Below are 12,310 nucleotides of genomic sequence, written 5' to 3' on the forward strand. Positions count from 1 at the left end.
TAGTTAGGGTAATGAAAGGTCTGGAAGAAATCAAGCAAGCTTAGAGAGCACCCTCATTTCAACCCTGAGCTACACGAACGATCAGAGCATTTTTTAAAGCTGCTCTCGCTTGGCGCCAAAGCTTAGCTCCACTTTCTCAGGCGCAAGAGGCGGAACTAAGCCCTGTCAGGTGCCGGTTGTTGCCGTCGCGGCCGCTAAAAGAAGAAGGGGGAAAAAAAAAAGGGCCGGCGTTGGGGCTGCGTCACATGACCGTGCCGCCAGTGACGGAGCTGCGTGCGGGAGTAGGAAGCGGAAGACCAACATGGCGAGCACGGGGCTGGTGGAAGACGAGGGAGGCTTTGGGGACGGGGAAAGGTTGGATTTCCTCAAGGAACGCCACGTGCGCTTCTTCCAACGCAGCCTTCAGATTTTGCCCGAACGCTATTCGTCCCTGGAGACCAGCAGGTACCCTCGGGGAAGCGGGAGAGACGTTCGGGGTGCTTCGGGTGGGGAAGTCGACGAGGAGTTGACATCCCACAAGCAGCCCCTGCGCGCGAAGTGCTTGGGACAGCTGGGCGGTGGGCGGGTTCCCCTCTCGGAAGCGGGAATAACCCGCCAGGATTTGTTCTCTTCTGGCCACTCAGGGGTGTTGAGACGGAGGGTGGGGGGGATGAGTGGCGCTCTGGGAGGCTTCCTTGGAGTCAATATTTGTGGAATGGCGTTAGCCTTAATTCCTATTTAAACTTGACTGGGCGCCAAAAGTCCTGCATCCTAACCCTTGACGATTGTCTGGGGCGGCTTGAAATTGAAAGCCGGTGTCTGCTGAGAGAGATCCTCGTTCATTCACACACTCCGAATGTTAGCTTTAATGTTGGGGTGCGCTGATCTAACAATGGCAATCCCGTTGGTACTAAAACAAAATTAAGACCCCGTTCCCCCCCCCCCGTGCGTTTTAGGTCAAAACTGAGAACAGATCAAGCATACGAAATTATTTTCAATTATTATAGACTCAAAACAGTTAAAGTACTTTCTGTTTCGTTTCATTAAACTGTTAACATTTTGCAGCTTACCCTTGATCAGAATCCAGATGTTTTGTACCATTTTCAAAACTTTTGAATGCTTACTCCCCTGATTGAGATGGATACAGCAGGTTTGAGAGCAGACCGTAGTAATGCTTACCTAGTTTAGTTGGTAGGTTACCTGCTTTGCATTCAGAAAGGCCTCTCTTCCTGTAAGATTCTCAAAAGAATTTGACACATATGATTGAAAGTGTGAATTAAAAAGAGAAAGTGTAAAAGGTAAATAAGTCTATAGAACTTGAAATGGAAAATATAGAAAATACTCTCTGCAATCTTTGTACTATTCACCAGCAGTTTATCCAACCCAGATTTCTTCAAGAACAGAATAAATCCACAAAGAACATGTTGGGTAAACTGCTGGTGAATAGTACAAACGTTGCAGAGACTATATTTTTAAAAACCTTACAGTGTGACCCATTGAATTCAGCCAAACTTAGTCCAAAATGGACACCTGTAAGATTGTCATCAAGATGAGTGGCAAAATTATATTTTTAGGCTTGGAGTTGAGATCACTATATTAGGATATTATGTGGACTTAATGTCCAAGCTCCTTAGAAAGAGAAGATGTGGAGCTTCTAAAAAAGCAGCTTGAGAATATGTTCTTTTTCATGAAATTTTCTTTATCAATAGTTTTCTCATTCTGAAACTAATTTTCTCAATTCACTATCCTGAAATAGAATGAATTGATTTAAACTGCAGATTAATATGTCTACATTTGGGGAGAAAGAGCTAAGGGTCTTCACTAATTTAAAAGTGTGTCCATTAGAGGCAAAAGATTTAACTCTAGTTCTTTGTTCATTATCCTACTATTAAGCTAGGTGTTGCAGTTTCGGTAAACACATCAAAGGTAAAGGAGTTCTTATTTTCTGTGCTTCCTACATTGGATGGGAATCTTAATTCTGGCCTTGGGACTTGTACTGCATTATTTACTCTGAATGTACTCTGCTTGATCTAGGGTACTTATTTAGAATTTATTCTATTAAAGGCGAGTATGCAAAGAATACAATTAGTGAAGCTAAATTTTAAAATTTGAACACACAGTGTAATTAAAAGTGGGTGTAGCAAGTATGAATATGCTTGATGTTGTTTTGTTTACTGCATTGTGAAACCTTGATATATGTTAAACTATATCTTTCTGTCAAAAACATTCACTGAGAGATTCTAAGATTAAATGTTGCATGCTCCAAAGTGAATAAGAAGCATATTGTTGCAATCTGCATTCACTGCATCTCAGATTTCCCCCAAAAAATATGGTGTAAGAATTCAATAGCATTCTACAGTTCTTCCTAGAGCTAGTTATTGTTTTGTAGCTAAAGTTGATGTTGTGTTTTTCCTGGCAAAGTACCCAAGATTTAAATGAAATGTAGGTAGCTGGAACTTATATCTGTAATTTCTGGCCTTAGTTATTGAGGCCATGAAAATAGCTTATTATTAACTTCCCTGTAGCTTTCCTGCATAGACTTGAACATAGCTAGCAAGACTCCCCTAGAATCTGAAGTCCTATTTTATCCTAAATTTGGACAACCAAATAAGCAATGAAACGCATGAGTTTATTTTGTTAAAAATAATAAATATGCATTTATTTCTTAAAATTATTTTCAGTTTTTATTTAAGCAAAATTATAATTGTGTCAATAGTCTTAACATTTGCTCAAACAGAAATTTTTTTTGTACAGACTGACTGATTTTCAGCACTATATAAAGCTTTTTTGGCTTCTATATCAATGTGGAAATTGTCTTTTGTTCCATTATGTAAATGCTAAAGTATTTATAGTGTGTCTTATGATTTAATACTATCAGTAACACAATCAATTTTGCTATTTACTTTTATGTCCTAAGTGCATATAACATGTATTCTTATAGATTTCTAAGTTTCAATATATAAAACCCTGACTTGGAAAAATACTGCTCAATAACTTATTCCATCACCAGCCAGATATATATAAACATTGTCTACAACATGTTTTGGCTATTGCTCTTTTTGCTCATTCTCTGAAATGTTCACCCACTTTTCCTGAAGTATTTATTATATATGCAAATTTAATAGACCTTTGAATAGTTATTGATATTTTTTAACGTAGTCATGTGCTCTTCAATAAAAAAGATGGATTGTAACAATCAACTGCCCATTTATTTGACCAACCCTAGTCTGTGGGGAATATAAGTCTTCAGAACTTCTGAATCTGAATGTAGAGACCCATGTATCTCCCTCCCCCTTGATAGCTTATAAAGTAAATAACATGTTTTAGTGAAAAATCATTGGAAACAGTATCATGTTTCTGGTATTAACTCAGATATACCATGGAAATGTGTGATCTGCATAAGAGTAAGAAAAGAATAAGAACAAGCCTGCACAGCTTGTAGAGAGGAAAGGGTCACATTTATAAATAAAAATATTTGCTTACCACAAAGGAATAGTTGTTATACTGATCAGATGTTCATCAGCTATTGAGGTGGTAGTAGCAGTGCAGCTTGCAGGAGCAGCGACGCTTGTAGGTGCTCAGCAGTGTTTTTCTGGTGCAGAGGTGAATTAATACCAGTAAAACTTTTTTAAAGTGTCAGCAGGCTGCACAAGGCTGCTTGATGGGGTATGTTATGCAGGCCTGAGTAAGAGGATCAGCTAAATTTGATTTAATGTTAAGGGAAAGGGAAAATTCAGGGAAATGAAAATATCAGAAACGTGGGAAAAAATTGACCGTGTAATGCTGGAGTCAGGGTGAGAAACGAGGATAATACATCTACTCATTCATCAAAGTACAATGAATATATTTGATGGTCGAATAACTACTTGCTTGTGGTCCTGTATGTTTCGTTCAGTTTATTTTCTTGTTATAACATCCATGTTGTTTCAGTTAATTCTGCAGTTGTCCTTCTTGCAAATAACTATCATCTGGGTTGGAATTTAATATTAATGGTAAATAGTAAATTGCTATTTTTGTTCTCCCTTCAGGTTGACAGTTGCTTTTTTTGCACTTTCTGGTTTGGATATGTTGGATTCCTTAGATGTTGTGAACAAGGAGGATATAATAGAATGGATTTATTCTCTGCAAGTACTTCCCACAGAAGACAGTGAGTGAGTTTTTAGCTTTTCTTTTATTAACATTTCATTACATATGAATAGTATCTATCTTTTAAAAATAAAGACCATTCTCTTCATCTGAATATCAATTGTGGAAACTATTTTATTTGAACTGCACAAAAAGCTTGTCAGTCCTAAAATATCTTTATTCTTACCTAAATCAATGAACAGTGCAGTGAAGCTTGTCAAAAGCCTGTACATTGCTGATAATAACTTTTGCCAAAGTAAGTAAGGAATGAAAGTTAAATGAGATTCCTATGATACCTGCTAATAACTTTAAAAAGATTGTTTTTGCATGCCATGATATTAAAAAAAACATTTTTTACAAACTATCAGATTTTTTTCTCTTCATTATTTTGCTAGAATTTCTTTAAAGAATTATTAAGTATGAATAATGATGTACTGTAGCCAATGTACAGATTAGTAACTCTTCCAATCTGCAGTTATGTTAATAAATGTAAGGCTAATTTTTCACTGCTGTAAGAAAATAGAGTGAAAGCAGTCACATTACTTGTTAGAAAGATAACCAACAGGATGCCTGGAATACAGTTTGCTTGTTGGATATCAGTGGCCTACATTCTATGTGCTGTTTGCTCCACCAAGTTTGAGGTAGATTTTCTGATACAGTGAATGTAGACAAATGGTGATTGGTTTTCATTTTTAATTAAATGCTGCCCTTCAAAACCAGTCCTTCCCAGTAATAAAGTGTGTTAACAAGACACAAACATTGGTTGTCAGGTAAACTCATAATGCATTCTCGAGTTGTAGTGTTTCGCCATACTTTAGCATGAGAGGGCACTTAATCTGGGCCTGCAAAATTCATCATGATTTAAGTAGAGGGATGCTGGAAGAGGTTTTCCTTATTGTATCTACCTCGTGTTCTGGTAGTAATGTTAAAGCAGGGGTGAAATGTAAAATTGGTTACTACCAGTTCTGTGGGCATGGCTTGGTGGGGTGTTAGTGGTAATGTGACTGGGTGGGCGTGGCCAACTTTTTTTTTCTTTTAAAAGCATTTTTTCTACAACCTCTTTGGCCAAAGAGGTTGTAGAAAAAATGCTTTTAAAAAGCTCCTCTGGGGATCCCAGATCAGCCACGCGATCATCAGAGGTTTTTTTTTTAACTTTTAAAAGCATTTTTTTGGCCGAAGAAAAAATGCTTTTAAAAGTTGAAAAAAAAAACCTTTGATGATCGCACGGCTCAGCTGGGCATGGGGGGAGCAGGGATTTTTGCTACCGGTTCTCCGAACCACCTGCCGCCTTGCTACCGGATCAGGCAATATGGTCCAAACCGGGAGCCTTTCACCCCTGTGTTAAAGTATGTTTAAAGTAAAAATGCTATAGATAGAAGTGAAAATTGGCTCAAATATAAAATCTCAGTATCATAATTTTCTGTGGAACCATAGCAAGATTACATAAAAAGTTTTAGCAAGTTTACAAAGGCACTTTTAATCTCTATACTAGAAGTCTAAAATATGAGATGAAAACATTGGATTCATTTCAAATACTGAACACAGAGAGTAAAATGTACCAGTAATCAACTTCATCATGAACTGTATGCAGGAGTTCTTGAAATATGAAGCTCAGAGTGATTTAGAAGGTATTTCATGCATCCTTTTTATTGGGGCTAGTAATATCTTTTTAAGTACAGCCTTTCCTACCAAAAATAACCAAGATTTTTTTTCAGAGGTTCTTACATTAATGCCAGAGGAATATTGGCTCAGTAGCAAAAGGAGAACTCAGTTTTATTGCACTTTTTAAGACAGATTCAATAATTTTATAAAGTTGGGTTGTCACTGCTATGATTTTTAACCTTAGTTTAAGTGTTTAAGAGCAATAGCAGCAGTAGCAATTAGACTTATATTATTGCTTCATAGTGCTTTACAGCAATGCTCCCCAGCCTTTTGGCACCAGGGACCAGTTCTGTGGAGAGAGATATTTCCGCAGACTGGAGGGGGCATGGTTTCACATGCTGCCTGCATCCCGCAGATGGAGCTTCACTTGTTTGTGTGGCCCAGTTTCTGGCATGCCATGGACCAGGGGTTTACAGCACTGCTTTACAGCACTCTCTAAACAATTTAAAGGCTCAGCATATTGCGTCCAATAATGTGGGTCCTCATTTTACAGAAGGGTGGAAGGCTGAATCAACCTTGAGCTGGTCAGAAACAAACTTTTGGCAGTGAGCAGAGTCAGCCTGAAATACTGCATTCTAACCACAGCGCCACAACAATTCCCTAAACCATACTTTTTCTGGGTTTACCCAATTGCTAGAGCAAAGCCATCAAACTAAACAAGCTATATTACACTTCAGTGTGATGTTGTCATCAGATTTTAGTGTGAATTTCCTAGAATAGTTGTGGAGTTAAATAAATGGAATATTTTATATACTTTTGTGAATGCTTTAATCCATCCTAATTTATTTGGGAATTTATCCTTCCCATAGTGCATAATGCTCTAATGAATAGAGCCAAAGACTGGGAAATGACAATACTTAAAATCTAGCATATCTTGAAGCAGCATATTAAAAAAAGCTTTTATTTTTTTCAAGAAGTAATAATACAATTTTTGTAAACACTAGATGGCACCATACTATAATCCAGGGTTTTTTGACATTTCAAATTTTAAGACCTACCAATGACTTGATATATACAAACATATACATACACAGAGCTATTTTGTTATTATACTGTATGTGTGTATCAATTATGGTAAATTATGAGCATAAGATTTTAAATTTGAGACAGGGAGTTACTTCCACGTCTGTATACTACTGGTGAGGAACACTCCCATAATTTAATTTAATAGAAAACTTTCAGATTATAATTTCAAAAGAGAGATTTTATATTTGATTCCAAATAAAAGGAAAGATTAATGGCAGTGCCTTAGAGAAACAAATCTATTACAGATTTAAGTATAATGTGTTGTAGTCTTTAAGGCACCTCAAGATTTTAATTTTGTTGCTGTAACTTTGGTCTGATCTTTTTAGACTACTTCCTTTAAATCTGGTTGACCAAATTATATCTAGTTATTAATATAATATTAAATTATTCAACTAAAATTATACATTCTATCACTCATTGATACTGCAATGTGAAACTTGCATACTCCATTTATCATTTCAAAAAGTGCCAAACTTTAGCATTAGACTGTGGCAGAATCTTTATTATAAAAGCTCACATTTGGCTACAGTTTGTTTCATTTTCAGATTGCTGGATGACTCTTATTGTGATTTCTTATACATTTATTGTGGTATCTCCTTTGTTAATTAATTTCAAGAATACTTAAATTAAAAATTATACCAGCTTTTCCAAAATTGATGCCCTCAAAATGTGTGGAATCATTTCTCATAATCATTGGCCGCATTGGTGCTTATGGAACCAAGTTAAAGAAGATTGAAACCAAGATTTACAGGGAGTTGGATTGTGTACAGATAATTTAAAAGCAACAGGTTCAGTGAGAGTGTTTTGTAGGATTGTGCAAGTGCTTCAGAAAAAAAAAATACACACAATGGCGTATATGAGACCCATCTCCTTGAAATACTAAAGCAGATGCATCTTTCTCCAGGCTTGTGCAGCTGCTTTGGAATGTGTTCCTGGCTGTGTCTGCCCAGGCAGTCAGAAACACTTCCAGTGCTACTGCATGAGCTTGGAAAAAGACTTGTCTGCATGTATCAAAACATCTCTTTGTAAGTATTTGTACAGTCCTAGAATTTAAAACAAACAAACAGAAAACTTGCTTGTGGTTGGTGTTCTTATGGGCTTTTACCTTTCTATGTTGGTTTAAAAATTCACAAATAGCTTTCTTTCCTTTTAAAAATAACTGTGTGCAAATAATGAAATGAAAACCCTAGAGTTGTGTTTATATACTAAAAATTCCTGAGAGGTATTCTATTTTTACTTTTACTTTTAACTTGATCTTTAGTCCCTTCAAATAAGGTGCTAGAATTTAATTTCTTTTCATTTTTCTTTGTTCATTGTCACAAAATTTTGAAAAGACAGTTTTATAAATCCAATGTAGGAAAATTATTCAAGTCACTCTCTCAATTTGTTGTTAGCATATCCCTTTTAATTAAGACATTAGCCAGTTCCTTTTGTACATCCAATGTAATATTTTTAATCATGACATTCTATGTCATTTTAAATTCCACTTCCAAGGTAGAATTTGTTCCTCTTTTATAACATCATTTGGACAGAGTCTGTATACACAGACAGATACTATTAAGATTACATTTTGGATCCATTGTTCAAAAAACTGTCCCAATGTTAGCAATTGCAATCCCAATTGCCAACATTGTTGTTGTTAACCAAGGGCTATCTGTACAAAGTATAGCATATTTTTAAAGTTCTCTGAAGACATTCTGCAATTCTGTTTGATTTATACCCATGTCAATATTTATTATTCTAGCATTTTATACAATAAGCATTTTATTTAAATTGTAAATAAATGTATGTTCATTTTCAGATTGTTTATACCTTGTATGAGAGCACCAGTTTGATATAGTAGTTAAGGGAGCAGACTAGAAACCAAGAGACTGTGAATTTTAGTCCCACTTTAGGGTCAAAGTCAGTTGGGTCAGTTTCACACTCTCTTGGTCCTTGGAAGAAGGCAATGGCAAACCACTTGCCAAGAAGACAGCAGAGACTAGTCTAGGCATGAACATTGTCTCACACAATTGTTAGAAATCAACATTGGTACAATGTTATATATTGTATCTTATGTAAAGGTGATTAAAAATTGAAATTGCACAAGGGCTGCATAACTACACTGCACTGAAAGAACTATAGTGCTTTAAAAATTATTGCTGGCTGGTATTATAACATAAAACAGTTCCTCCGTTAGGAAGGGTGCAAATCTGGGCATATCTGTGCCCCCCCACCCCAAATTGGAAAGAATAGTAATTGTGAAGAGCTGAATGGAATACGAAAGAAAAATTAAACTTTGGATTTTTTCAGTAGGAGTTTTTCCCATTGTTTCTGATAAACTTCAGTAGTGCTTAATATCTAGAAATTGATATTTTGATGTTTTGATGTAAATAATTTGTTTAAAGCTTGTGGTGATTTTTCACTAAATGTTTAACGTCTTGTTTTATACATTGTATCCCGTGAAAATATGAGCAGATGATTGTGTGCTCACCTTAACTGTATTAAAAAGGGGAAGATTTTTCTCTATTACCATTTAGTTCCAGTGACTCCCTGGAGACATTTTTTTTTTTTTGCCAACAAGGTAGTAGTGGTTTGCCACTGACTTTTTCTAGAATGCTTTTTTTTTGTTTTCTAGTCAAATCTGGATTTTTTTTAATGATCTCCCATTCAAGCATTAACAAGATCTAATCTTTCTTAAGGGGACGCGGTGGCTCAGGGGCTAGGACGTTAATTTTGTCGATCGAAAGGTCGGCAGCTCGGCTGCTGTGTAGCGGGATGAGCTCCCGTTACTTGTCCCAGCTTCTGCCAACCTAGCAGCATGTAAAAATGTAAGTAGAAAAAATAGGGACCACCTTTGGTGGGAAGGTAACAGTGTTCCATGCGCCTTTGGCGTTGAGTCAGGCTGGCCACATGACCACGGAGACGTCTTCGGGCAGCGCTGGCTCTTCGGCTTTGAAACGGAGATGAGCACCGCCCCCTAGAGTTGGCAACGACTAGCACATATGTGCGAGGGGAACCTTTACCTTTACCTTAATCTTTCTTAGATTTTTGGTAGGCTAGTTCAGCCTCCTATTGTGGACTATCAAGTATCTACCATTCGTATTTTTTTTTAATACTTTGTAGTGATGCTTAGTTCTGGGGGACTTTTTTGTTTATATGTTGTCTAGAATTTGTAAGACTGGCAGGGTTTTCTGCATACCTATTTAAAAGTAAATATTTTGAATTTACTGGAATTTCTATGTATGAATGAATAAGTATATATGATTATATTAGAGGCAGTCCTCAACTTATAGTCATTCATTTAGCAACCATTCAAAGTTTACTTAACAACCATGCAAAAAAAGGTAATATAATTGATACAATTCGCTTAGCAACCATCTTACTTAGCAACAGATTCTGGTTCCAATTGTGATCATGCGTTTCTAAGTATCTATAGTGATATGCTACATACAACTTTAAATTTCAGCTGGGTTTTTTTTACTACCAGGTGCTAGCAGTTTTTAAGAGACCTCTCCTATTTTCTAATGTGTATGCAAAATAACAAGTTTTTTTTCTCCCAAGGGACAAACATGCATCACTGCGGCTTCCGTGGTTCTTCATATCTAGGAATACCTTTCAATCCATCTAAGGTTAGTGAATAATGTATTTTAACCAACACTTTAAAAGTTAAAATCAATATGAGGTGTAAAAACTAAACATAGTGCTTTATGGGTAGAAATTAGATTAAATGCTGTAAAAATGCTATAATGTTTTCTGAAAATGTAGGGAAAATATTTTTATTTACATGATTAAATATAGTAAATTGGTATAGATATAAATAATAATACAGATATGGTATTTTTATAAAAGCTTTTAAGTTAATGCAGATATTTTTTACATCTTAAATAATGAGCCATTCTTATCCAGTTTACCATAGAATGATTCAGATCATACCTTGGCTTACAGAAAAATGAATGTACTTCTCTAAAAGTCTATGGAGAATCTCAGTCATCCAGGTCATGGTTATCCCAAAGGTGCTTTTTCAGGAGGCAACTGGACTTTCTTATTTTTTCTTTTGAAGACATTTTGTTTCTCATCCAAGAAGCTTTTTCAGTGTTTCGCTTTACATCCAAAAAGCTTCTTGGATGAGGAGTGAAACATCTTCAAAAGAAAAAAACAAAAAGCACTTTTGGAATGTGCTTCTCTTTTTCTTTCTGATATGGTTATTTTAGGTATTTAGCAAGCACACCATAGTTCAAAGAAATTCTGGAATGTGCTTGCTCTGGAATTTATTTATTTATTTATTTATTAGATTTCTAGACCGCCCTTCTCCCGAAGGATTTAGGGCGGTATGCAGCCTTAATTAAAACACATAGATACACAATACAAATCCCAAATTTAAAATACATTTAAAATGAAATATTTAACAGGCCAATTTAAACTAAAACGGTCAAAGACCGATATAAAACCCTTAGAATATAAAATTATAAATAGATTAGTACAATTAAAATTCAATTAAACTAAATATTAAAGTAAAATAAATATTTAGGCTAGTCCCGCCTGATTGAATATAGAGTCTTCAGTTCCCGCTTGAAGGTACGGAGGTCAGGAAGTTGGCGTAGCCCTGGGGGTAACTCATTCCATAGGGTTCCAAACTTTCAGAGTTTTTTTCTTTTTATTAGCTATTGGTCAACCTTGGATAAAGACAAACTGCAAGATGCAATTTGGGTGGGCTTTTCAGTTACATTAACTACCCTGTTTCCCCCAAAATAAGACATCCTCTGATAATAAGCCCAATCGGGCTTTTGAGTGCATGGCAATAAGGCCAAGTGCTTGTTTCAGGGTTCAAAAAAATATAAGACAGAGTCTTATTTTCGGGGAAACACAGTATTAAGAATCACTACATTACTGTTTTCATCTTTACTGGGAATCATCAGATCTGGTCTGATAACATTTCTCAAATAGAAACTGATAACATTTCCAAATAGAGAAATTTCACTCCCCCCTCCTACCAAGAGAATTGGAAGTCATATAGAATACATGAGGATATGACATAATATAATACCTGCATCTCTCTGCTCTGTAAGCTTACATGAAGGTAGCCTAGATACACTTTTCCGAAAACCAATACAAGAGAGGAAACCCCTCCTCTTGGTGGGTTTTTTGATGGTTAACTTTCCTAGGCTTCAGTTGTCCTAATTTATCACAGGACTTAACAGACTTGCCAACTGTGCAATAACCTTTACAGTTTCTGAATCTCTTGAAGTAGAATTCTTCATTTTCATTATAACTCTTTGTTACATTTGTTAATTGCTGTCTTCCCCGTTTGAATAGATTTGCCATACCATAGTTCATCCTAATAATAATTCATTTATGAATAATTTAATAAACAAAGAATGGATTTGTTGATACCATGTTTATAACCTTCTATTTGAAGAGTGAGTTTCTGCTTACCGTATATACTCGAGTATAAGCCGAGTTTTTCAGCACGTTTTTTGTGCTGAAAAACGTCCCCTCGGCTTATACTCGAGTATATACGGCTTATACTCGAGTTTTT

The 12,310-nt window shown here is 35.9% G+C and overlaps 1 protein-coding gene across 2 annotated transcripts in view; it reads left to right on the plus strand.

Moving 5' to 3' along the window:
• Window positions 1-258: 258 nt before the first annotated feature.
• Window positions 259-12,310, plus strand: part of PGGT1B (protein geranylgeranyltransferase type I subunit beta) — a 33,925-nt gene continuing 21,873 nt past the window's right edge. For both annotated transcript variants that reach the window (XM_058170335.1, XM_058170334.1), the window contains exons 1-3: window positions 259-444; window positions 4,008-4,126; window positions 10,336-10,403. In XM_058170335.1, coding sequence (XP_058026318.1) covers window positions 302-444; window positions 4,008-4,126; window positions 10,336-10,403 — 330 coding nt within the window. In that variant the 5' untranslated portion in view covers window positions 259-301. The remainder of the gene's footprint in view (window positions 445-4,007; window positions 4,127-10,335; window positions 10,404-12,310) is intronic.

This window comes from Ahaetulla prasina, chromosome 2, assembly GCF_028640845.1.
Source record: "Ahaetulla prasina isolate Xishuangbanna chromosome 2, ASM2864084v1, whole genome shotgun sequence".
NCBI lineage: Eukaryota > Metazoa > Chordata > Lepidosauria > Squamata > Colubridae > Ahaetulla > Ahaetulla prasina.